Source organism: Diplotaxodon limnothrissa, linkage group LG15 (assembly GCF_057381915.1).
Source record: "Diplotaxodon limnothrissa isolate DT_005_m linkage group LG15, D_limnothrissa_male_GT1.1, whole genome shotgun sequence".
In the NCBI taxonomy this organism is placed as follows: Eukaryota; Metazoa; Chordata; class Actinopteri; order Cichliformes; family Cichlidae; genus Diplotaxodon; species Diplotaxodon limnothrissa.
In genome coordinates, this window is record NC_140610.1 from 15,400,951 (window position 1) to 15,424,396 (window position 23,446).

Consider the following 23,446-nt stretch of genomic DNA (forward strand, 5'->3'; position numbering starts at 1 on the left):
TTCTCACTGTCCTAGGAGACTCTCATTCATGCTTCATCTCGGATTCAGCGCTGGCTTTGGGCCACTTCTGCCTTTGTGCTCTGAGGATTGTATGCTATGTGATAGAAACTAGGGTGTCTTGTGGGCTGGATCTGGCACTCGGTGGTAGATTTCTCCAAGTAGCCCCTCCTAAAGCCATTGATGTCAGTGGTAGTAACATTGTGGTGTTGGCTTTTTGGTGGAAATTCTTGGATATGGTGTTACTGACCACCATCTTACAAACCACATTTACCCGAATATTCAGGAAGCTGGAATACCCAGAGGTAACCTGCACAGAAAGTACCCTGGCCAAAGCAGGGGATTTGAACCAGGAACCTTCCTGTTTCCTTTTTTTTTTTTTGGTTTGTAAATCTGACAAAATGTTAAAGAAGCAAAACACGATACCTCGGCTACATAAAGTCATACGTCCGTGCTGATCTGTGCTAATTATAACTCAATTTTCTGTCTTTACATCATCTTCACATTAAACATTTTTATTCGTAGAGTTTGAAATACTTAATAGCATCACTTCTTGATATTAACTTTTCTATTTCAGTATATTAATGTATAAACTTTTCCTCACTCGAAAAATATCAGTTCAAATAAATCAACACACTGCCTCATTTGTAGTTTATTAGAAATTAAACACGCCGTAAATGTTTGATACAATTTCCTTCATTCTGCCAAAACGAAAACACTCCACAGTTCTCACTCCTGCCACATCAGAGCACTTCACACATACACACGGTTACTGTATATTCATCAGTTAGTGTATCTTACAGTTAATTTACAGTCCAGATTTTTTTTGTGACATTACAAAAATAAAATCTAAAAATCAAAAATTACAAGACGTTTTAGTGAAGAACATCTATAGAGTCAAAATGGAAAGAAAGATGTGAAAAGCTCGAGAAAAGAAAGAGGTCTCTAGAATAAAAAGAAGAGCACAAGCGCATGAGAACAGTTCTGAACGTAATCCCATTCACACAGAGCCAACACGAAATCTGCAACGTAACAGTGGATTAAAACCCTCTGTGTGGTTACGACAGCATGTGATCCAACACTGCGTATCGGAAACCGGTGCTAAACATCCGCTTCATGGCGAGACACTTCCACAGTATGCAGACCGTGCTGCATCTCTTTCCCTCTACGTTTCTAAATCCACGCTGACACGTGGCCACTGTCAGATTTATAGGGACATTAAACGTCTCCCTTTGTGATTTTTTCTGAAAAACCCAACCGTTTTTTTTTTTAAAACCAGTATCACTTTACATGTGCTACAAGTTTAAAAAGAAAAAAAACATTGATTAAATTGAAGATGTTACCTGTGATGGCCCCACTTGAGTCATTATAAACCTGAATGTGACTACTCACTAAACCAGTATGAAGTGCAGACTGAGTTTGCTTAGTGTTTAATTACAAATGAAAATTAAAAATGTACTTTTCAAATGATATGCACGTTTACTTCCGATGGCACAATTCTTGCATGACTTGCACTTCGTTAGGTACACTGGTTCAAATGCTGGTGAATGGAATGGCATGCTTTGGGCCCCTTGGTACCAACTGAGCATTGTTTAAACACCACAGCCTACCTGAGTATTGTCGCTGACCACGTCTATCCCTTTATGACCAGTGTTCCCATCTACTAATGGCTGCTTCCAGCAGGATACCACACCAGATCGCAAAACTTAAACCATCTCAAACTGCTTTCTCGAACATGACAACAGGTTTACTGCACTCAAATGGCCTCTCCAGTCCTTAGACCTCAATCCAGCAGAGCACCTTTAGGATGTGGTGGAACAACTCACAGGCATTTGCATCGTGGATGTGCAGTTGAAAAAAAAAGAAAAGAAGATATAGCCTAATAAAGTGTCCAGTGAGTGTAAGTTTAAACAGATACAGTTTGACATTTTGAGCGGGGAAACTTACAACATGTTACTTAGTGAGCTGGCGGCAGCTGAATCTGTGCAAAATAAGCCACCTTTAATTCAAAGCTGCTAAATGTCAGGAACTGTAAATGTTAAAGCAGGAAACAAAACTGTGAGACAGAGTCTGCGACAGGCAGTAAACAGATTCTTTGTCAGGTTAGTGCCCCTTTAAATTTCTGTTAATTCACTAGTTTTAAGACAAAATGAGGAAACGTCAGGACTCGTCTCTCTTGCGTCTGTTATACCTGTTTTAGATGTGTGATTATGAACCGTTCATAACTAAAAATGATAAAAGTTTATTATTGTAGTGCACTCCGGACCTCATAAATACACCCGGATTACAAAAAGCACTTCTTTTGTGGCTCAATGGAACAAGCTGTCGCTGTTTTGTCTTTAATTTATTTCATGTCTTCCTTGGTTTGCCGAACTTAAAAGTCTAAACTGAACATTGAAGGATTCAGATGCAGATGCTCACGGCCTCTTCCTGACCCCCCGAAAAAAAGAAAAAAAAATCAGTGAGCTACGGAAGACTGAAATGAGGTGGTTTGAACATGCTACTTCTGGATTCTGGAAAACTTGGTATTTCCTACACTTCACAACAAAATCAAAGACTTTAAAATCTGAGTGTGAGCTGATGCGACAGGAATCCAGCTCTGTTCACTTTACTTTCTTCAAATACTCATGGAAAAAATAAAAAATAAATACCACAGGTTTTTTGTTGTTGTTTTTTTAGTATTGCTTGATGCGATGAGGGGGAGAGAGAGAGGCCTTCGAAGGTTCGAAGCGTGGTCCGACTTAGCTGTCTTTGTGTAACGTCTGATGAAGATGGAGATAAAGTGGTTTCTTTGTGAGAAGCTGCAGTTTCTTCCTCTTAAAGTCCGTGGGCTTCTTGTACCTGAAATGAAACACAGGAGCAGTTTTCACTCCACAATCGAGAGAAGATTTTTCTCCAGTTCACGCTGGAAAACGCTCATTGGACGGTGAGACTCACAGCTCAATTACGATCGGCCCGGGTTTGATCTCGTCCATTTCCATGAAGGCAAAACACTTTGTGCTGGTGAACCTCTTTTTGGGTTTGTAGTGCTTGAATTCAAAGAAGATAGCTGCTCCTGGAAAAAATGTAAACGTACCTCAAATGTTAAAGGAGGATATGAGAGAATATGTTTAATAGTCACATTAAATCAGGAAAAATACTGGTGCTGGCCAGAGGGATACACCTATTGTATCAATTTCAAATTCCCCTTGTTCCCAAGTTATCGCATTCACAAGATTTTCAGAAAACATAACCTCTGACCTTGAGATCGAGTTAACTGAGATAAGAACTTGCATGAGATTTTTTAAGCGATACATCCATGGTATCAATTTCAAAATCCTAGGTGACAATATTTCTAAATTTGCAGCAGGTTGCTGTCTCTTCCTGGGCTTGGTTGTGCGTGAGGTTTCTTCCTGTTAAAAGTGAGTTTTTTCTTCCCACTGTCGCCAAGTGCTTGTTCAAAGGGGGGCGTTTGATGGTTGGGGTCTTTACCTTACAATATAAAGCGCTCTTAGGCGCCGTTGTGATTTGGCGTTATATAAATAGAACTGAAATTAATTGAATTGAATTAACTTAGGTGCCACATAGGTCACATAGGTGCCACCTATGCAGTAATAATTAACCATTAACTAATAGTAAAGTGTGGAGAATTCATAGCCAGCAAGTGGTCTTCTTTCCTGGCTCCTGCACAAACTACACAGACATCTCTTTATATCTGCTACATGTGAGAAGGACTGCCTGGAGTTTTTGTTTATGTGTAAAAACAGCTTTATTTTCACTGCAGGTTTATTTTCTAGTCGTCCGCTCCTCCCCGCAGGAGCTCTCTTGCCTCTACTCGGAGAACGCTGAGCAAAAAAAAAAAAAAAAAAAAATCACACAAATTACTTGGCATGCTGTGAACCCAGCGTGTGGCGGGGACTACCTTTTGGTAATTTCTCCACATGTCTCTGGACCTCCACGTCCACACTGAAGTGAATGTACGTGTCTTCCTTTCTGGTGGCCACGGGGGTATCCTGCACCGGGTTCAGATCGACACCGTTTACATCTGCAGCCACAGGAAAAGGCGGAGAGGTTTTCATGTACAGGGGACAGAGAGCGTGGGAGTACAGCTGAAAAGAGGGTGTGTCCAATCTGAAAGCAGCAGCTGTGAAGGTTATAAAAGCAACTCCAGGCCAGCCTGCTGAAGGCGTGCACTGTGGGATCTGTACCTTTGACACTGATGGTCATGTAAGGATCAATGCACTGTCCGGCGTCCTTTAACCCAATTTTTTCAATCCTTATTGTAAGTAGCGTCATCCCAGGCTCTGAGGGTAGCCGTGGTAACAAGGTACCTATAAAAGGACAAAGGTCAGAAGATATTAGCAGTTAGAACTGGTTTTAAAAACTGGTTTCAAGTTGGGGATTTTGGCAAACCAGTTTTACACATTTTGATCAATCCATAGGAATGATGCGTTTAATCCATTCTCCTTTAAGTCCCTATCACTTCCTGATGGATATCTGTCTTTGGGGCTTTGTCTACAGGCAGTTTGCCAGTAAAAAGTTAGTTTACAGAGGTTTAAATCTCTTTAGCTAAATAAAGTTTGAACTACAGCAGGAAACAAAGCTGGCGAGAGGAAATAAAGTGAACCAAAAAAATATCAAAGCTGTAGCTGTGAACCAAAAACCATCATCTGAAAGAAGATAAAGACACATTAAAACAGAAGGGAATACAACACAGCCAACGAGCCAATCAACAGTGGAAATAGGAAACACGTGACCAAATTATGTTGTCGTTTTGACCCTAATTTGGGGGCAAAGTTTCCCACCGTACACTGTGGAGTTTAATGGATCTGACTGGCAGTCCTGCACATGTGTTTTAAGCCCTTGTGACTACTTAAATCAAAGTTAAGGCTCATTTAAAATTGGGGCTGCAAGTAATTGCTGGGATTTGAGCCAAGAAGTCTGCTGCTCCTTGTACATTACTCACATTTATATATAGTTTGAGCTATTGTAAGCACAAAAATATGGGTTCCTCTATTCGCCCCCATCCCGAGAATCTCACGTACTTTTGGTTTCATTATGATTAAATTGGACACAGAATTTATTGTGCTTCTTTTCTGTTGGATCAAATTTCGCAGCATCCTATGTGAACACTTTTAGAAAAGGTCATCAATGACTCTCACACACTCATCATGGGCATGAATGCCGTGGTAGTTTTTTGGCTTTTTAATAGTTTCTGTGAACTGTTTTTTCCAGGATAGAATAATAGTGCAGCATACAGCTTTAATAACACAAGTTTTAATATATTTTGCATTTTTTTCTCATCTCCATAGGGTCAAAGGTATACAAACAGGCTCAAATCTATACATACATCCGCATACAATCAACAATGTCTTTTAACTTAGCAAGGCTGAGGCCTTCTAACTTCTCGTTAGCAGTTGTTATTGACTACAACTAGCAGAAAATCTTTGCCAGCATAAAACAAAGATTTGTTTGACGGGACTCATTAGATTGATCAAGTTAAGAAGGTCTCTTGGAGAAATTTCTAAACAACTGCAGATTCCTGGATCAAACAACTTAAAACCAGGAACCAATGAGGCGCAAACTTCACATGAACTGGAAACGTCTGAAACACCAGCATCTCTGTCCACGGTGACACAATCATCATAGACTGAGACGATGCTGACCAAGAAAGAAGCTCCTGCTCCAAAACCCACAACTGAAATTTGCACCACATGAACAAGCCAAATGCCTTCTGGAGAAAACTGTTATGGTCAGACGAGACAGAGATTGAGTTATTTGGCCACAATGACAAGAGGTATGTTTGGGGTCGTAACGGTGAGGCTTTCAAACCAAAGAAAATTGTACCGACTGTCGAGCATCACGCGCTAGGGCCTCCAAATCCTTCCATCTAACCTCAAATCAGCAGCTAGACGGTTGAAACTTTGTCACAGTTGGGTGTTCCAACAGGACAATGTTCCCAAATGCAAATCAAAACTAGGAAAATGGGAAGCAGGCTAACATTAAGCCCTTAAAATAAACTTCCCTATTTTTGGACTACGCTTAAAAGCCAGCTCTCCTCCAGGAAATCAAGCAATTTAAATAAACTCTACTAATTCTGCTGAGAAGAGTGTTCAAATATCCAATTAGAATTATGCCAGAAGCTTCTTGGTGGTTACCAAAAGCGTCTGCTTAAGGTGCAACTTAAGGGACATTTAACAAAATGTCATTGCAGGTGCATGGACCCTGTGTGGATTCGACAAAATACCAAATAAATAAAAATTTGTGCAAGCAAATCTTGCTTTTTTAAAGTCACTAAAGCTGCATGCTGTACAATCCATCCACCCTGGAAAAATAACAGGTCAAAGAAATTATTAAAAGCCCAAAATTACCATGACATTCATGCCCATGATGACTATGTATAAACGTCTGACCACAACTGTATATTTAGAGTTTTCGAAACCTCACTTTGGAATGATGATGGAACAAGGAGATGTTAGGTTGGGTATAACACATCCTCTGAGGACAGAAATGATCTCAGAGCCAAATCATCACATTTACCATAAAGTACTTAACTCTAATAAAGGAAATATTTCTGATTTTAATAAATGAGCTCTGAAAAAAAATCTGTTTGGCCAAAGCTGATGGAATCAGGCTACCTTGATCAGTGGAAAAGCTTTCTGTTGGTGAAAGAGTGAATCATTAACTTCACCTTCCAGTCACATATACGCATCTAGTTCTAAAATTAACTCTGAATGAGGCAGGATTATTCACAGTCATGCAATAGAGGACAGATTCAAACGCCTTTCATTCATAAGCTGTACCTTGCAAAGCTGCTAATGAAGCAGGCGGGAATGAGCGGTGAAGCCATGCACGGCACCAACAGAAAAGACAAAAAAAAAAAGCAAACACACACGGTCAGATGATCCTCCAAAACACGACAACATGTAACAATGACATGTGAACTCAAGCGGGTGATAAACAGGTGTAACGCACCAGGAGCCCGTGGCGGAAAAGCTTCTGTTGAACCTGCTCCCGCTGTGGCATCCTCCTCCTCTTCCAGCTCGAGGTTCTCCTCTTCACCTGGAGCAAAGATTTTCCTGATGGCAAGGAACACAAACCCGCCCCCCCAAAACACCTGATTCATTGGACTGATAAAGTTTACATATCCCTGTAAGGAAAATATTTAAAGCGTGTGCCCCCCTTCACAGACACACTTTTTTTTTAGAGACCTGAAGATAAAATTATCAACGCTTGTGTGTGATTACATGACTCATGTTGATCTATTAGTTATTCTTTTATTGTATTAATTCACAAAAATCTGTAAATCCAGTAATGTTGAGAGACAATGACACATGCAGCACGAGCCCAAAGCAGTAATAACACCAGTGATGGATTTTTACCTTAACGGCACCGGCTGAACATCGAATGGAAACTCTTTGTTGTAGGTGAGTACATTTCTAATTACTGTTGAAGAAAAAGGAGTTAGGTTGATTATATCACTATTAAAACATGTCAGAATATCCAGTAAATTGTCCATCAGTGTTTTTCCTTCATAGAGAAATTGTTTCCACAGGCCAGAGCAAAAGGAAAAAAGAAAAATCACCAGATCAACATTTTAAATTCGTCTTTCATTTACTAAAGTGTAATAAACATTTGTTTGCAAAATGCCCAGAAATGCATGTAGAGTTCTGTCAAATAAGGCCACACAGTTTCAGCACCTTTACTGTACACACATCAATCATGTTTTTCTGCAGAGTCGCCCCTTAGAGGCCCATTTCGAGCCAGGAAAAAACCCAGTCATACACTTACTGGTTTCCAGTTTCTTCAGGTCTTCTAAGTTGAACTCTTCCTTTGACTGAGTGCACTGAAGAAACCCAGACAAAAGATATGTTCAGTATTTGTTTTTCCTCAGGAAAAAATGTAATTTTTTGCAGCGCTGTGCAAAAGTCTTGAGCCACCCCTAATTTATTCATAATGGGAAATAGAAAAGTGTGTAAACATACAGCATACAAGGCAAAAACAACTCTAACGAGCTTGAAAGCCAAGATTTATGATCACTTTTATTCATCATGAACTGACGTCTCTTAGTCAAGCTTTCTTATGGTTTCTTTAGGTAGTCTTCAGAAACAGCTCTCCAGGCTTCTTGAATGACATTTACAGCTCTTTCTTGGAAGTTGGTCGTCTTCTGTTCAATGTGAGACGATCTCACACTTATCTCACATTAATGTTGAGGTTCAGGCTCAGGGGAGGTCAATCCACGACTGACAGTGACTCTTTGTGTGTTTCTCTATTCAGGAATACTTTTCCTGCATTGGCAGTGTGTTTGGGCAGAAAAATAACGCCATTATCAAACACTTTCTGGACGGACCAGAATCTGATTGTACTTTTCTGTGTTCTTATTCCATCGATTTTAACAAGATCCCTAATGCACACTGGCAGAAACGCAGCCCCAAATCATTACAAGGTTTTACAGATGGGTGTAGACACCCACCGCTACACCTCTCTCCTGACCCCTTCTATACTTACCGATGATGATTTGAACCAAAAATGTCAAACTTGGATTCATCACTCCATAAAACCTTTTGGCACTGATTTCGAGTCCAGTTCTTGTTTAATTTGGCATCCCTCAGCCTTTCCTCCCCGTTTCCTTTCCTTAAGAACGCCTTCCTGACAGCCACCCTTCCACTGAGACCATTTCTGATGAGGCTTTGTTGAACAGTACATGGCTCAGCTGAAGGGTCAGATGGATCTCTCAGGTCCATGTGTCAGGTTTTTGATGGATTTTTTCTGGTTTCTTAAGGCTTTGAAGTACTGTTTTGTATTTTAGGCCTCTCACTTCTTTTCTTCTATACTTGACACTTTTCCTTATCTTATTTTAAGGACACCTTTTCAGTTATAGCTCTTTGGGAATCACTTAGTCCAACAATCACAATTTTATGCCTTTTAAAACTCAAAGTGTCTAAAGATAACATTTTAAATCATTTATTTGCTAATGGCCAATGTCCATTTATTTGCTAATGGCCAATGTCCAAAGACAAACTTTGAAAGACCTTCAGAAAGCCTGGAAAACTATTGCTCAAGACCACTTTCAAAAGTGTTATATGCATAAGTAAAACTGCCGATGCTCAAATTTTACTTTTATATAATAACGATGACCTCAGCATCTCTGAAAACCTGGATACGGCCTCCTTTTTGTAGCTACTAATCACGCAGACTCCTATACAAACCTGCAAACTGGCACTTCTCATCTCCAGACATGTTGCAATCTTTGCCAGAGTTTTCTTTAAAAGAAAAAAAAAAACACTCGTTAGTTTAAGTAAAGTGACAGGCACTCCGGTGCAGAAGCTGCAGGCGGATGTAATGATTACCTTCTGCTCTTCGGTGAAGTCTGATGAATTTGCTGACTGGACTTCTTTTTGCAGTTGTCTTGCCAAACTAAACGAACCCACATGAAACACAGTTAGACGCGTTAATGATTCACTGCAAGACCCTGCAAGACTCCTATAAGGTAAGGTGTGTGTCTGTGCGCCCCCCTGCGGACAGTAGAAGCCGCTGCAGTGATCTAGATTTTTGCATTGTTAGTGCAGTTTTAAATAAACTATTAACTGGGAGAGAAGCTGGGCGCATTTTAAGGAAATTGCAAAGACAAAGATCTGGTCTGAGAAGCAGAAACCATTCCTCACTCAGCAGATGAAACCCACCCATAACAATGAGAGGGTGTGGCTGACTGTTTCCCAACACTCTGAGGAATACTGGCCCGTTTCTGCATTGCATGACACATAATGAAACAGACTGCTCGCAGCTCCGACCGATTTTCCATGACAGGCTACATGGACGGACTCTCCCTTAAACTCTAAAGTGCTGCTGTGGACAGAGCTAGGATGCATCAGGCAACACATCTGCTCCCCACTGCAACAACTGCCACATCACGTCATGGATGGTAGGGTTTATTTACTGCTCCGAGAGCTGACTGACAGCACACGGGCTAACTTCTTGCACCTACTGTCTCCTACATGTTTCCCCGCAGATTTTAGGGACAGGCGACCCAGAGAAGGGAAAAATAATAATTTAAAAAAAAAAAAGAAGAAGAAGAAGAAGCACAGCGCCCGGACTGCGTTCGGGTTAAACCAGCGCTGTGGACACACAGGACACACATGTTGAATGCAACTTACATTTGGTACTCATCTATAGCCTCCACTAATTGTCCCCACGAGTCAAAGTCTGTGCCTTTCTTAAAACTGGCGTGCCATTTCTGAATAGTCTTGTTGACATCAGACATGTTGGCGGGGCGGATACTCGCGGCGCTCTCAGGGCAGCATAGCCGAGGAGGAGATTCATCTACGGGGCTTCAGCGGCAGCGGAGTCGTCGGCCAGGTCATCTGCTGTCCAGAGGCGCGCGGATAGACCGGTGACACTCCGACCAAGCCCTTTCTGCCTGCTCACCCTAATATCAGCGCATCCGCAGGAGAAAGGAAGTCCCGCCTGGAGCTCGGGGTGCGCGCGTTTCGGGACTCGGGGTCGCCCGAATGGGCGAAGAGCACCGCGGCGCGTTTGAGGTTTGAGTGCTGCGGGGAGAAAGAAGAGCTATTTTATTTAAAGGTGCAGGGATTTTTAACAACTGTATACACCAGCAACAGCTATGAAGCAGTACTACAGTTAAAATACTGCAAAGTAACAGTGTTCATGTTTGGCTGTTTGGGGTTGTTTTGTTTTTTTTATGTATTCTCCACTTTTTATTTTATTTTTTTCTTTTCTTTTTAGGTATAAGGATCTTTCACTACACTGTTTTGAATTTTAAAAAACAGTAAACACAAGCTCCAACGAAAACCCCCCAAATAATATTTATAATAAAATACAATATGATTGTGACTGTTTTATTTATATAGCACCATTCTTTACACTTATACTCAATGTGCTTACCAAGCGATCAAAACAAGAGAAATCATAGACGTCTACAGTGTCTTAAGGCAATACAAAATGCAAGCTAACGAACACAAACTTATTATATGTAGGAATAATTAAAAGGTTTCAAGTTAAACATGTGTTATTACAACACTAACAGGGTCCACATGATTACCTTTTATTATAAAATTTAAAAGTGTTATTTCATTTATTTATTTATTTATTTATTTGTCTTGATGGTTGCTCAGTCATGCAGGCAATGAAATCCTAGACCTTATTAGCAACTCTATAAACAGTATATTCGCATTATGTGAATACACTGTTTAGAATGAAACCTGCAGTCAGCTAAGATAGAAGTTACTTGAATGAGTGACGAAACGTTTCCCGCACGTAAAACTCTACGTCTTGTTTTCTCCCTACTGTAATATGTTCATGGACACCGTAATATTTCTACTTTGGGTCTGCAAAAGCTGAATAAATTTTGAATTAATAAAAAAAAACAACTAAATGATTTTAGAGGGATCCAAGTGATTCATGGGCTGTCCAAAGATAAGCGTTGAAGCACATCTGTGGCCTTTATTTTGAAAGAAATCGAAATGTCTTCCGGTTTCTCCCAGTATGTCGGGATGTGGCGGAGGAGCTGAAACAGCGCAGCTAGTGGTGTCCTTTCGGACGACTTGGCCGCTGACAGAATGAGATAAGATGGATAAAGAGACGACGGCGGATTGCTGTGCGGCTGAAGACGATGAATATCCGGACTCGGAGGTTTTTTGTCTGATGAGAGTCGGGAGGAACTCAGACTGGCTTCGCTTGTTCGAAAACACAGAGGTGCAGCTTGCTAATGTTAGCTAACGTGCTATATTTATACTAACATGAAGCTTGCTGAAGTTCACGGCAGATTCCAGTTTACATGTTGGGGGAACATTACCCCCAATTTATGGTTAATAATTAAGAAGTGTTTTAAGCTGAAGAGTGTCCCTGTCCGTTTTTATAAAACCGGAGATGCAGACTGGAGCTAACTTGTGGGGCTCGCACACAAGAATTTCACTCGCATGTGCTGTGCCAGTGTGCCTGCACATGTGATGTGACAATAAAAAGTGATTTGATTTGATTTGACTAACATGTTTATTTTTGGCTGTGCAGATCACCATTGGACGTGGTGTGGATGTAACCTACCAACTACTGTCTCCCACCTGTCCCCTAATGATCTCCAGACTGCACTGCACTTTCAGGCAAAGTGAAGACGGCCACTGGACAGTGACAGACAAGAAGGTGACAACGAGCTTTATTGTGAAATATATTTTACAGCTGTGCTAGAGGTCTTTGGTACAAGTCCTGTGCAGGGATGGGCAGCACTTTCTCTAAGGGAGGCATGCTGACGTGGATAAAATAAATAGAGCCACACGAAATTAAAACATGATGCGCATATTACTAAATTATGCCAAACCCAATTAGTGTGCGAATATCTAAAAGCTAAGAATGGGTTCATGTTTTAAAACCCACCAGTATTATGTTGGCATTTGGTGAAGTTTTGAGTCAGTCTGGTTTACTGTGACATAAAGCCATAAATACACTTGAGCATCAGCATTGTCAACTTTTCTATGTATTTATGTGTTCATCACAAAAAAAGGATGTCAGGGAATGCCAATTTTGCCCATTTGTGTTGTAGGAAGTTTATGTTATTCTGTAAATCTTTTCGTGGTATTTATCTGTCACGCACATCTTTATATAATAACGGCAAAATAAGTATTGCAACAAGTCAAACTGTGCAACAGATACCACAAATTATACATACACAAATAGCAAAAGTTTCAAACCCTTATAACTCTAGAAACATGAGATGAAAGGTGAACATCAATACCATACTAATCATATACTGTTTTATGTTCTGAGGTATACTAAAATGCAGAAGGCCAAAGGTTCAGGACCTTCAACAGCAACATCAAATCACATTAGATGTTAGGCATTGAAAATGTGAAATAGATTAAGTTAAACTGCCAATATTTTATCATTACTATTTAATGAACATTTCCCCAAAGATTGTTAAGACAGTGTGCATCCTTATGCAAACTTTCCATGCTATGGTATTTTACTTGTAGTGTAAATTTCTTCATCTGCAGTTTTGTCTTTTTCTTCCTTACTCGTGAATGAAATCTAGTCTGTTTTGGCCTTTAACAAGTGTGTTAAAGTCCGGTTCACTGTCAGCACTAAGGTGGGATTTGATAAACTTCATTAATAAGAATGTCTGTTTACGTATGAAGTTAGATTCAAAGAGGACCAACATCTTCTGTGCATGCCTCCTTATGTGTTGAAAGTTCTCCTTTTTGAGAGAAGAATTCAAATCCAGCGCTGATACTGACTCGAAGTTCTCTGCAGTAGGGAATCAAAAGTGCAACAAGCATCAGTAATGTGTTCATTTTTAGCACTGACTTATGCAACACATCCTGGTGTACAATACAATGGAAAAATACCAGTTCCAGTTATGGGTTCATTTCAGTGTCTTTATCTGGGATCTGCTTAAAAAGTCCAAAATTTCTCTCTGTAAGCTCTCGGTTGTAACACCTGTCGGTTTGTTCCATTTCAGCCTCAGCCTATCCGCGTGCAGTTCATGAATAAATCTCTGTCTTTCATACTTGCTTTCATTTTGCTTTCTGAACTCAACTATGTAGTCTTTGGTAATCTCATGTACAAAAATTAGTAACTGCTCTGTCGCCCATCCCTTTTGTATGTGTCTCTGAATGAAGCTGTGGTGGGGAACGTTAACGTGGACATGACCTACAGTCTGAACGGCAGAATGACATCATTGTAAAATGTTGCATGTTTGAAAAGAGTTTCAGTGTCCTGGACACGAAGGAGTGGAATCACCTGCTGAGACGGCTCCTGAAATTGTTTCGGTGTGAGGAAATATCCTTAAACAGTTTACTCTCCACCATGTGTAAATGTCTTGGAGACAGGATGTTTAAGTAGTGTAGGCTTGTTGTGCGAACATCCCGTACAAGACACATGGACTACAAACAATCCACGGTACCTTCGTGACATCTGTCGACCACCTCTGTCATGCCACCACATGAAAATGACTCCTGTCTCCCAGCTGGGATACGGCTCTGGGTCATACCAGATGCTACAAAGTCCATGAAATTTAGTGGGTCACTTAATATTTGCATGTGTGGCCTTTCAGCCGTGTGATGAGTTTGTATTTATCCATAGATGCCTTTTTACAGTCCTGTTATTTCCAGCAAATGGCAATATGTCTGAGCTTAAGTTTGGGCATTTGTGACTTTAAAGTACATTTAAATTCTCAAGTTAATTCAGTTTTAAATATGTTTCTGTACCAGTGTATTATTTTGGTTCTGTTTTTTTCCCTCAGAGTCTTAATGGTGTTTGGGTGAATGGAACTCGTCTGCCTTCCGATGAAGCCCATCCGGTCAGGCTCGGAGACTCCATACAGCTCGGAGTTCCTGTAATTGGAAACAAAGCAGAGTTTGACTATGTCGTCGTCCAGAAGCCCCTCAGAGACATTAAACGCTTCCTGGCAAAGAAACTGGTAGAGCGAGTAACTTCAAAATCTGCCCACATATCCAAGAAGCCCAAGAGGAAATTGACCATGGAAGAAGTGGAGCCATCTACCTCGAAGCCCAAACTCTACCGCTGCTCTTCTGCAGACAAGTCCTTGGCAGTGCCCTGCCCTTTATCTCCGCTAAAAGGTCAGCAGCGACTCAGTCACATAAAGCCAGAGGGAACCAGACCTGGCAGAGATGACCGTCAAGCAGAACGACCTTCAGATGGCTCCAGTGCTACCCGTGACTTTGACAACTTGCAAATGTAAGCCAGAGTAACAGCAAGATAAGAAACAAATGTACCCAGTAATAAAAGAATGAGTGAAAAATACTACTCTGAAGTTTTATTTTCCTTGTTTATTGTCTGCAGGTACAGTCAGAACATTCTGCTCTTAAGGGAGCAGGTGGATAACACCCAGAGGCAGGTCGCCTCCCTGGAGGGGGAGCCCCGACAGGCTGACCCGCTCAGAGAGGAGCAGGTCAGGGAGCTGCGGGGTCAACTAGATACACTCAGAGCTAAAATGCACAGGATGGAGACATTAGAGAAGTCTTTTAGTGAGACTAAAAGGCTGCTAGAGGTGAGTTGTTTTTTGTTTTGTTGTAGTGTCTTTTATGTACAGGAGTTCCTTCATTAGCACCCATTTTAAAAATAGCCTCTGTTTGTTGTCTTGTTGTTACTTTTTTTTTTTTTTAAAGCTCCTACAAGTGACAGTTCATGCTTGATTGGCACTGCTTTGTAAGATGCTATTTTAAATCAAATCTGTCATTAAATTTTAGTTATTTGACAGCCAGCAGGCCTCTGGTGTGAGTGTCTCTGACCAAACAGTCAGAAACAGACTCATAAGGGTGGCCTGAGGGGCTGACGTCCTCCGCTGAGGGCTGTGCTCACTGCCCTGCGCTGTGGTGCCCGATTGGGATTAGCTATAGAATACCAGAACTGGTAGGTCTCTCCTTTTCACGGATGAGAGCAGTTCACCCAAAGCACGAATGATAGACACTGGAAAATGTTGTGCTGCCTGTAACATTGTTTAGCACAACTGATTTGGTGTTGCGTTCATGATGGTCTGTGGAGGCATATCCATTGAGGAACATAGAGGCCTCTACGCTCACATAGAGAGTAAATACAGCCTCTGTGTGAAAGTAGATGCACAGATATTGGGATGATATGCTGATACGCTTTCAGCATGTTTCATGGTGATGAGCAGTTCTACAGAAGATGGACAAAAACTAGTCTTGGATGTTTTTCCCACTGTTATTAGTGTTATTATATTTTATCATGATTGTATGTGAGTATGCATTCATATTGGGGGGTTATGTGTCTTTCTATTCCTCTGCAAAGTGCTCTGAATTTCCTCGTGTCTGAATGGTGCTGTACAAATAAATCCAACTTGACTTGTTGCAATAGCACCACACTCAAATTCAGTGAGCTCTCTTGAAAGGTCCATTCTTTCACAAATACCAAAGATTAAGCAGTGTAGGCCCAATACTTTTGCACCTATAATCCAAAGAATACAATTTTTGCATAAATAATTGCAAAACTCAAAATATTCTCTTTCACCCTTTTATGCTTGTAGGAGCAGAAAACGCAGCAACAAGAGGAGCTTTTAAAAAAGCAGCTTGAAGAGGCCCTGCAAGAAGTATGTCGGATCAAACTAATTTGTGTGCAGTAGCTGTTATTATTTAGAGTGCTTGCATTTTGGTAAAGCAGAATACATTTTAATATGTGAATTTGTTTTCCACAAATCCTTAGCAAAAGAAAGTGATAGGTGAACTTGCGCTCTCCCGACAAGGCTTTGAAGAGATTCTCTTGGCCAAAAACAAGGAGTTGGAGGTGACAAAGGTATATTTAATTAATGCATTTATTTTTTTCCCTTCACATATTTCCACCTGCTTTTGCTTTCGAGGCTTCACTCCATTTCATCTGTTACAGGAGGAAAAGGAAAAGGCAAGAGCCCAAAAAGAGGAAGTAGTTACACAAGTGACCGAAGTGCTGGAGAATGAGCTTCAGTGCATCATCTGCTCAGAGCTCTTCATTGAGGTAGAGCTGATTACAGTTTAAAAGCAATTATTATGAAACTTATTATACGTTGTTTTGTGTTTGAGCTGATTTGTATACTAGACGCCTCTAACTGTCATCACCTTGGTTGATCCCCTGCAGGCCGTCATTCTGAACTGCGCTCATAGCTTCTGCTGTTACTGCATCAATCAGTGGCGCAAAAAGAAAGATGAGTGTCCCATCTGCCGGCAGGCCATCCAGTCTCAGACCCGCTGTCTGGCGCTGGACAACTGCATCGACCGTATGGTGGAAAACCTGAGCCTGGACATGAAGGCGAGGCGGCAGACCCTCATCTCTGAGAGGAAAGGTGAGAGGTGCGTTAACAGTGGTGTCCTACATCAAATACAGTCAGAGATGCATGCGTGGCATTATGACGTCTGCTTTCACTTACAAACACAAACCACTCAGAGTAAGTTTTCCTTGTTTCAGATAAGCGAGCTGTTGACCATGAAGTCATCAGATCAGGTCAGTGGAAAGCAGTGAAATGTTTCTTTGATGCTGTTGAGTCGGTCGGGTTATTCAACAGGGAGGAGTTCAGTAGTGTGTCATCTGTGGGTGTCTGTGGATTTATATGCTGATGTCACATTTTAGTTCATAGTGAAAAATAAAACTTTGTTCAGTCCTATGAAAAACTAAGTGTACCCCATGATTCAGTAGCTTATAGCTTGTAGTCATTTAGCAGCAATAACTTGAAGTAACCATTTTCTGTAAGACTTTAAGTCTCTCACGTTGTGGAGGAATTTTGACCCACTGTTCTTTACAGTGTTGTTAAGTTTATTGAGGTTCGTGGGTATTTGTTTATCCAAAACTCTCTTAATGTCCCACTGTAACATTTCAGTTGTTTAGGTTTGGACTTTGGGCTATTGCACCTTAATTGTTCTTTTTCAGATACAGTTTGTTGTAGTTTGCTGCTGTGCTTGTGATCATTGCTTGTTGCATGACTCAGTTTCAGCCAAGCATTAGCTGTCAAAAAATGGCTTCATATTTCACTCTCGATTGCCTTGGTACACGGAGGATTCATGGTCGACTCAAAGACTGCAGGGTGTCCAGGTCCCGTAGCTCTAAAACAACCCCAAATCATCACCCTATAGCACCAGGTGGGGTTGTGATGAGGAGAGGTGGATTTTTCAAACACAAGATGGCAGCACAATGAAGCATTTTCTCTGTATTAAAATTGCAAAAAAATTGAGCTTTCCTACAGAAGGAGCTACAACATTATGTATAGTTGAGTTAGTGTATTAATGTGCGGTATAGTTGTGGTGAAAATGAGCATCGTCTGGTCCTGATGTTGGTGGTTTTAGTTTTCATCAGATTTGTTTCCAATTTGAAAGACAGAGCAATGCTGATCTCATCTTTTTAAAGTTTGACAAAGAGCTTGAGAGTCCCTCGTGAAATGTTTGCAAAATGCAACTTTTTGCCTTTTTGTGTTTCACAGCAGCTGAATCTGCAGAGGTGATGGTGATCCCCGATGATGACAGTAGCAGCAACAGCAACAGCGACAGCAACAGCGATAGCAGCATGGTGTCCATAGATAGCAGCCTCAGCTCCGTGTTGTCTGTGGACACGGACAGTAGCATCCATTTGGAGTCCAGCTCTCCGTACAGCGGATACTCTGATGACAGTTCTGATGAAGATGAGGATTAGCCCCTTTTTCTCCTCTGGGCTGTAATATGGAATTAGACTTTTCTGCTGTTGAGTTTCGCTTTTCCATGGAATGTTCCCGGGACATTTAGGATAGAGGATGCAAAGTTTGGTCCAGGGAGGTTTATGTTTAGTTATTTTTTGTAAAATAATCATTTGTGTTGTCTTTATTTTCAACTAAATGAATAAAGTTTATTCATATGCATTTCAAGTTCAATTTCTGTTTCCTTATATTTCAAGTAAACCTGGGAATTCAAACTTTTGTCAGTGGCACAGAAATCCTGCGTGTGTTTGGTGATACACGTTTTACTTCTTTAACATTTACTGGCCCAGGTAACTAAAAATTCTGCTGTGTTTTGAAAGTCGCCACCTTGGTGTTAAGTTACATTCGCAAACAGCCTCACAGTTCAAACAATGTGTTTAAACTGATGTTGCTGGTACCACAGCAACATCAGTCCCTTATGACCAGACAATGATTGTGTTATCAAAAGCAGATAAAGGCAGAAAAAGGGGATCTAGTGGCTCTTTTATGCTTTGGAAAAGGGATGTTTAATTAGATTAGAATAGAAATATCCCTTATTGTCCCTCATTGGGGAAATTCAGGTGGTCCAGCAGCAAAGTGATAGGCAGATGGAGCATTCAGATTTAAAAAAAACAAAACAAACAAACTTCACAACATAATGACAAAAAATACTGTGGAGTTATTAAGTTATTTAAAAAAATCCATCTTGTATGGTCCCTCTGTGCCTGCCTGGCTTCTTTATGGGTACTCCGGCTTCTTCCCCCTGTCCAAAGAAATGCATGTTATCTTAATTGGCTGACTGTGAATGGTGGTCTGTCTCTCTATGTTAGTCTCAGGATTGGCTGACAACCTATCAGGACCCTGCCTTTCAAGTGGGATAGAGTCCAGCCCCCTGTGACCCTGAATTGGATAAGGGGAAGAGAATGGATATATACGGATGGATATAAATCTCCTATGATGAAATATTTCTATGCTGATGGGCTGCAGCACAGTTTATAATGTGGTAATGCTGTAATAGTAACACTTTCCAGAGCTACTCTCATTTATTATAGCCTGCCATGGTTTCTGGCTGTGAGTCAGGGATTAGAAATCAGGAGAAGATCTGCTAACTGAACCCCAGTAAACTGAATCTTATATAGAAGTGTTGAGATCAAACATAATCTCCTTCGTCAGCTTTGTTGGTTCAGTTTGTTTTTCCATTAAAAGAAAAAGAGGTAAAAGCACATCAATGCTGGTTACCTAGCATAAATCCATTAAGCTTTTTGTTCTTCAGTTGGAAAACATCCTCCTGCATTTAATAGGTTAACAAAACTAACAAGTCTCAGTGTGTTAGAAAAAATAAAGGCAACATGTTTTTAAAACGACATACTGTCATTTGTTTTCTGTGGCTCCCTGCCTTCAATTCATGCCCTGAGTCACCTGGGAGTCGCCCTGCCTTGCAGACAGGCTGTGGAGCTGGGAGGCTTGCAGAAAAGTCTGGCAGCACTCCACAGTTTACCTCAGCTCTCACTGCTTCAGCCTCATATAAACAAACAACTGAATGACTTCAAGTCTTAACATAGTGTGGGAATTTTCAGTAGCTTCGCATGATTCATAGTTGCTGAGATTATGTTTCTTTTTTTAAAATTAGGATGTTTACATGGGCTGTTGAAGCGCACAGGGCAATATTTAAAGGGCACCACTTCCAAAAGGCTTTATTGTCATCATGCCCCTTGACCATTAGAGCTGTCATCTGAAAAAGATCATGAGATCATGAGTTACTTCACAATGTTACACTTCTAAATCTACCAGCGGTGGGCGTCACATTTAAAAATAGATTTCCATCTTGGAAGGAAGCACTTTATTTTGCTAAATCCTTCTATCCTTTAGTAATTAGACACACGCTCTGTTGCCTGGTAACTAATGCAACAGCTCCTTGGGATCTGAAAGAAAATGAAAGAGAGATGGCACCGGCTGCTCCGGTGCTAATGCACACAGTCCTCAGACTGCAGACAGACAGCTTTGATCCTGTGTTAACTCCATGGCCTGGCTTTGGTTGAGGTCTTAATTGCACTATAATCACTTCATCTATCTAATGCTCCTGAACTAAATCACTTATTATCCCTGAGAAACAGCAATTATTCAGGAAGATGTATAAGCAAATATCCTGCCGCGCTGCACTATTTGTTAGGGGGGAAAAGGTAGATTCCAATGTAAATATTCACACATTCTTAAATTAATTATTATTATATCTTAAAAATAAAATACTTACATTGCCAGAAAGTAAAAGTAAAAGTACCCAGGCATGTTATTCTTTCTTTTGCATCTTCTGATTCGATACCTCTGGCAAACAGTAGGGTTGAATAGCTGGTTGGTTTTTCCCATTTCTCTTGTTTGCTTCATGCCAAAACATCAGAGATGCCACTTTGATCAGTAAACATGTGCACCTCTTATGTGGTGCAGTGACAACCCCTCCCTTCGAACACTGTGATTCACTCCACAGAGAGCACTGGGACAGCAGCCCACAGAGTGAGTTTGCCTTCTGTGCTGTGGATGCCTGATGTCACGCCAGTCCATTAAAGCCGGAGTACGAGGGACGCGTGTGTCTGTCGGACCGCGTTACACGAGGACGACAGTGATGGACTGCCTTGGGGCTACAGTTGGAGCCTCTCGTTCCTCCATCCGAGCCGCCATCCGACTCCTGGAAGCAACCTCACGATGCCAGTAACAGCTATCTAACTGTTACTCAGTCACGCTCTCTCTGCCCAAGCATATGGGGAGCAGAGTCAGGATTGCAGCATCATGTACCTGCTTTCATCCATGCTTGAATGTTACACAACTGATGAAAGCTGATGAAGTCCACAGATGATTAATTCAAGGAACAAATTTATCCTGCATCTACTTGGTATTTGATTCGGGCACTTTAAAGCAAAGATTCACACAAATGTATGAAATTAAGTGTTACATCTTTCCACTGCATCAAAGCAGCAAGTCTACACACTTTCGTTCCGTCTTTACTATGCTACAATGCTTTTCAGACTATGAAAAAATGCTCTAAGTGTAATTTGTGGCTTATGTGATAACAGTGGTGTCAAATTCAAACATCTCATTCTCTCAGTGCAATTAGCTCCTACAGCCGACTCTAAAATTTGTGACTCCATCTCTATCCATGTAAAATAACTTGGCCTTAAATGATGTTTTGCTTAATAACAACCATGAATCTCTTAAGGTGGTATTTACAGATTTCTCACCTCCTACACAGTAGCCTTGTGCCTGTTTTGTGTTGCTTGTGAGACAGATGGATCCACTCCAGTGTGCTCTTTTCCAAAAGGCCCATGGTCCAGACCCAAGGTCCATCTGGCAGTTTGGTGGCATCTGAGTGTTTCACAGCATGATCACTGCTTCCTCAGATGCAAACCTAAACACAAAGCACTCGTTTCTCTGTGAAAATAAAGCTGTGGTTGTATAAATACTGGATGTTATTTAAACATGCGATTTGTTCCAGGTAGCTTTGATTCCCAAATTAAGCAACTTATGATTGTACTCTTCTTCTCTTTCTACAGCTCATTGTTATTATTATTAATATTAATATTAGTAGTAGTAGTAGTGGTAGTAGTAACACTATAGCTTGTCATTGTCTGTCTTGTGTATTTAAGAAAAACTGTTTCATTTCATGAAACTCGGAAATTTGTTTTCCCGAACCGGTGACTCACAAAAATGAAAATGATTTCCATGTGAAATGCGTATTTCCATGTGTCTTACTAAATTTTGTATTTATTTTTTTTGTCTCCTAAACACAGCAGTAAACAGTATAAACATTACGTTTATACGTACATCGAGGTATCGGTCAACATTCAGAGTAAAAACTCAAATTTCCCAGAGACGTTAAAGTAAACTCACTGCGTTCCGTTCCCATGGGAACAGATGAACCCTAAACCAGTACTGCAGGTATGTTAGCATGTATACGACAAGGATTAGGCTGTGTATATCTAACTGAATGACATAAAACAAATATTAAATAGCTCCGTGAAGACGTTTTTATTCGATAGCTATAACAGTGGTGGGACTACATGCTCTTAAGCTAACTATGTAAGATACCGTATTGGTCAGAAGCTAGCAACTTCTGCCCAACTTCAAAAGCAACTCAATAGCCCAATAGCTGAGCTACTTAGACTCACCATATAACTACAATTGAAAATATAATATCTGTCTATGAAGGAAACTTTAAATGTGTGATTTATTTATTGACTTATTCTTTTTTATTATTCATTATTTATTTATTTATTTTTTTAGTCCACTTCTGGCACTTATTTTGCAAAATTACTGTAATAACTTTATTCGAACATTGTTAGGAAATAAAAACTGCACGTAATCGCAAAATGTAATCAAAGTAAGTGAGTTCGTTAACTGAATTTAAATTAAGCTGATGCAGTTCATAAATTATTATTTTATTTAGGGGAGAAAGCTATTTGAACCTACCTGGCCTGCCTGCCACCCCGTTTGTTAAATTATTATTTTAACCACATTTTCAGAAAGCTGAGTTCAATTTTCTATTCACACCCAGGACTGATCACTGCAGTGATCATTGTAGTAGACTAAAAGACCACAAAAAGTAACACACCATGCCACGGTTGAAAAAAGCTGTTGAGAAACAAAGTCATTGAGATCTATCAGTCAATGACAAAGCAGTTTCTAAGGCTTTGGGACTCCAACAAACCACGGTGAGAGCCATTATCCACAAATAGACAAAACTCGGAATGGCGATGAACCTTCCCAGGAGTTGCCGCCATAGCAAAGTTACTCCAAGAGGACAGTGACGACTCATTCCAAGAGTTCCAAGGAGAAAACCCCCGCTAACAAAAACGACACAAAGGCTCGTCTCGCGTTTGCCAAAAAATACCTTGATGATCCCCAAGACTTTTGGGAAAATATTCATCCAAAATTAGGGTCCAAATTTATCCACACTGATGTGAAAGACTCATTGCCAGTTACTGCAAATGCTTCATTATAGTTCTTGCTTCCAAGGGTTGCATAACCAGGTATTAGATTTTTCACATCACCAGGCTATTTGTAAGGTGATGGGCCAGATAGATTTAAATAGCTTTTTCCCTTAATAAATGAAATGATCATTTAAAAACTACATTTTGTATTTACTCAGGCTATCTTTGTCTAATGTTAAACTTAGTTTGATGTTCCAAAATATGTAAATGTTACAAATATGCAAAAAAAGTTAGAAATAAGGAAGGGGCCAAATACAGCACTGTATTTTCCCCATACATTTCACTTAAGTGCCGTATCTCTATACTATAATGCCTCTCTTTATCCTCCAGG

At 40.5% G+C, this 23,446-nt stretch overlaps 2 protein-coding genes across 2 annotated transcripts; one reads left to right on the plus strand and one right to left on the minus strand.

The window, feature by feature from the left end:
* Window positions 1–639: 639 nt before the first annotated feature.
* Window positions 640–10,412, minus strand: aida (axin interactor, dorsalization associated). The gene is made up of 10 exons (XM_085372295.1): window positions 10,131–10,412; window positions 9,327–9,393; window positions 9,186–9,239; window positions 7,768–7,822; window positions 7,359–7,422; window positions 6,952–7,055; window positions 4,185–4,307; window positions 3,899–4,021; window positions 2,935–3,052; window positions 640–2,838 (listed from the first exon to the last, which is right to left on the minus strand). The coding sequence occupies exons 1-10, from the start codon at window positions 10,235–10,237 to the stop codon at window positions 2,739–2,741; spliced, it is 915 nt and encodes a 304-aa protein (XP_085228421.1). The 5' UTR covers window positions 10,238–10,412; the 3' UTR covers window positions 640–2,738.
* A 1,076-nt stretch (window positions 10,413–11,488) lies between these two features.
* Window positions 11,489–18,231, plus strand: rnf8 (ring finger protein 8, E3 ubiquitin protein ligase). The gene is made up of 10 exons (XM_085372417.1): window positions 11,489–11,688; window positions 12,004–12,132; window positions 14,228–14,682; window positions 14,788–14,995; window positions 15,992–16,054; window positions 16,168–16,257; window positions 16,348–16,455; window positions 16,576–16,780; window positions 16,903–16,938; window positions 17,909–18,231. Exons 1-10 carry the CDS (start codon window positions 11,563–11,565, stop codon window positions 18,115–18,117), a joined length of 1,629 nt encoding a protein of 542 aa, XP_085228543.1. The 5' UTR covers window positions 11,489–11,562; the 3' UTR covers window positions 18,118–18,231.
* The last annotated feature ends 5,215 nt before the right edge of the window (window positions 18,232–23,446 follow it).

Bases quoted from the DNA above. Each gene is read 5' to 3' on its own strand.
- aida (XM_085372295.1), bottom strand. From the start codon at position 10,237: ATGTCTGATGTCAACAAGACTATTCAGAAATGGCACGCCAGTTTTAAG. The intron at 9,394-10,130 runs GTAAGTTGCATT...GGGTTCGTTTAG, and splicing joins GCTATAGATGAGTACCAAAT to TTTGGCAAGACAACTGCAAA. The intron at 7,423-7,767 runs GTAAGTGTATGA...TTTCTTCAACAG, and splicing joins CCTGAAGAAACTGGAAACCA to TAATTAGAAATGTACTCACC.
- rnf8 (XM_085372417.1), top strand. From the start codon at position 11,563: ATGGATAAAGAGACGACGGCGGATTGCTGTGCGGCTGAAGACGATGAA. The intron at 12,133-14,227 runs GTGACAACGAGC...TTTTTCCCTCAG, and splicing joins GGACAGTGACAGACAAGAAG to AGTCTTAATGGTGTTTGGGT. The intron at 14,996-15,991 runs GTGAGTTGTTTT...TTATGCTTGTAG, and splicing joins AGACTAAAAGGCTGCTAGAG to GAGCAGAAAACGCAGCAACA.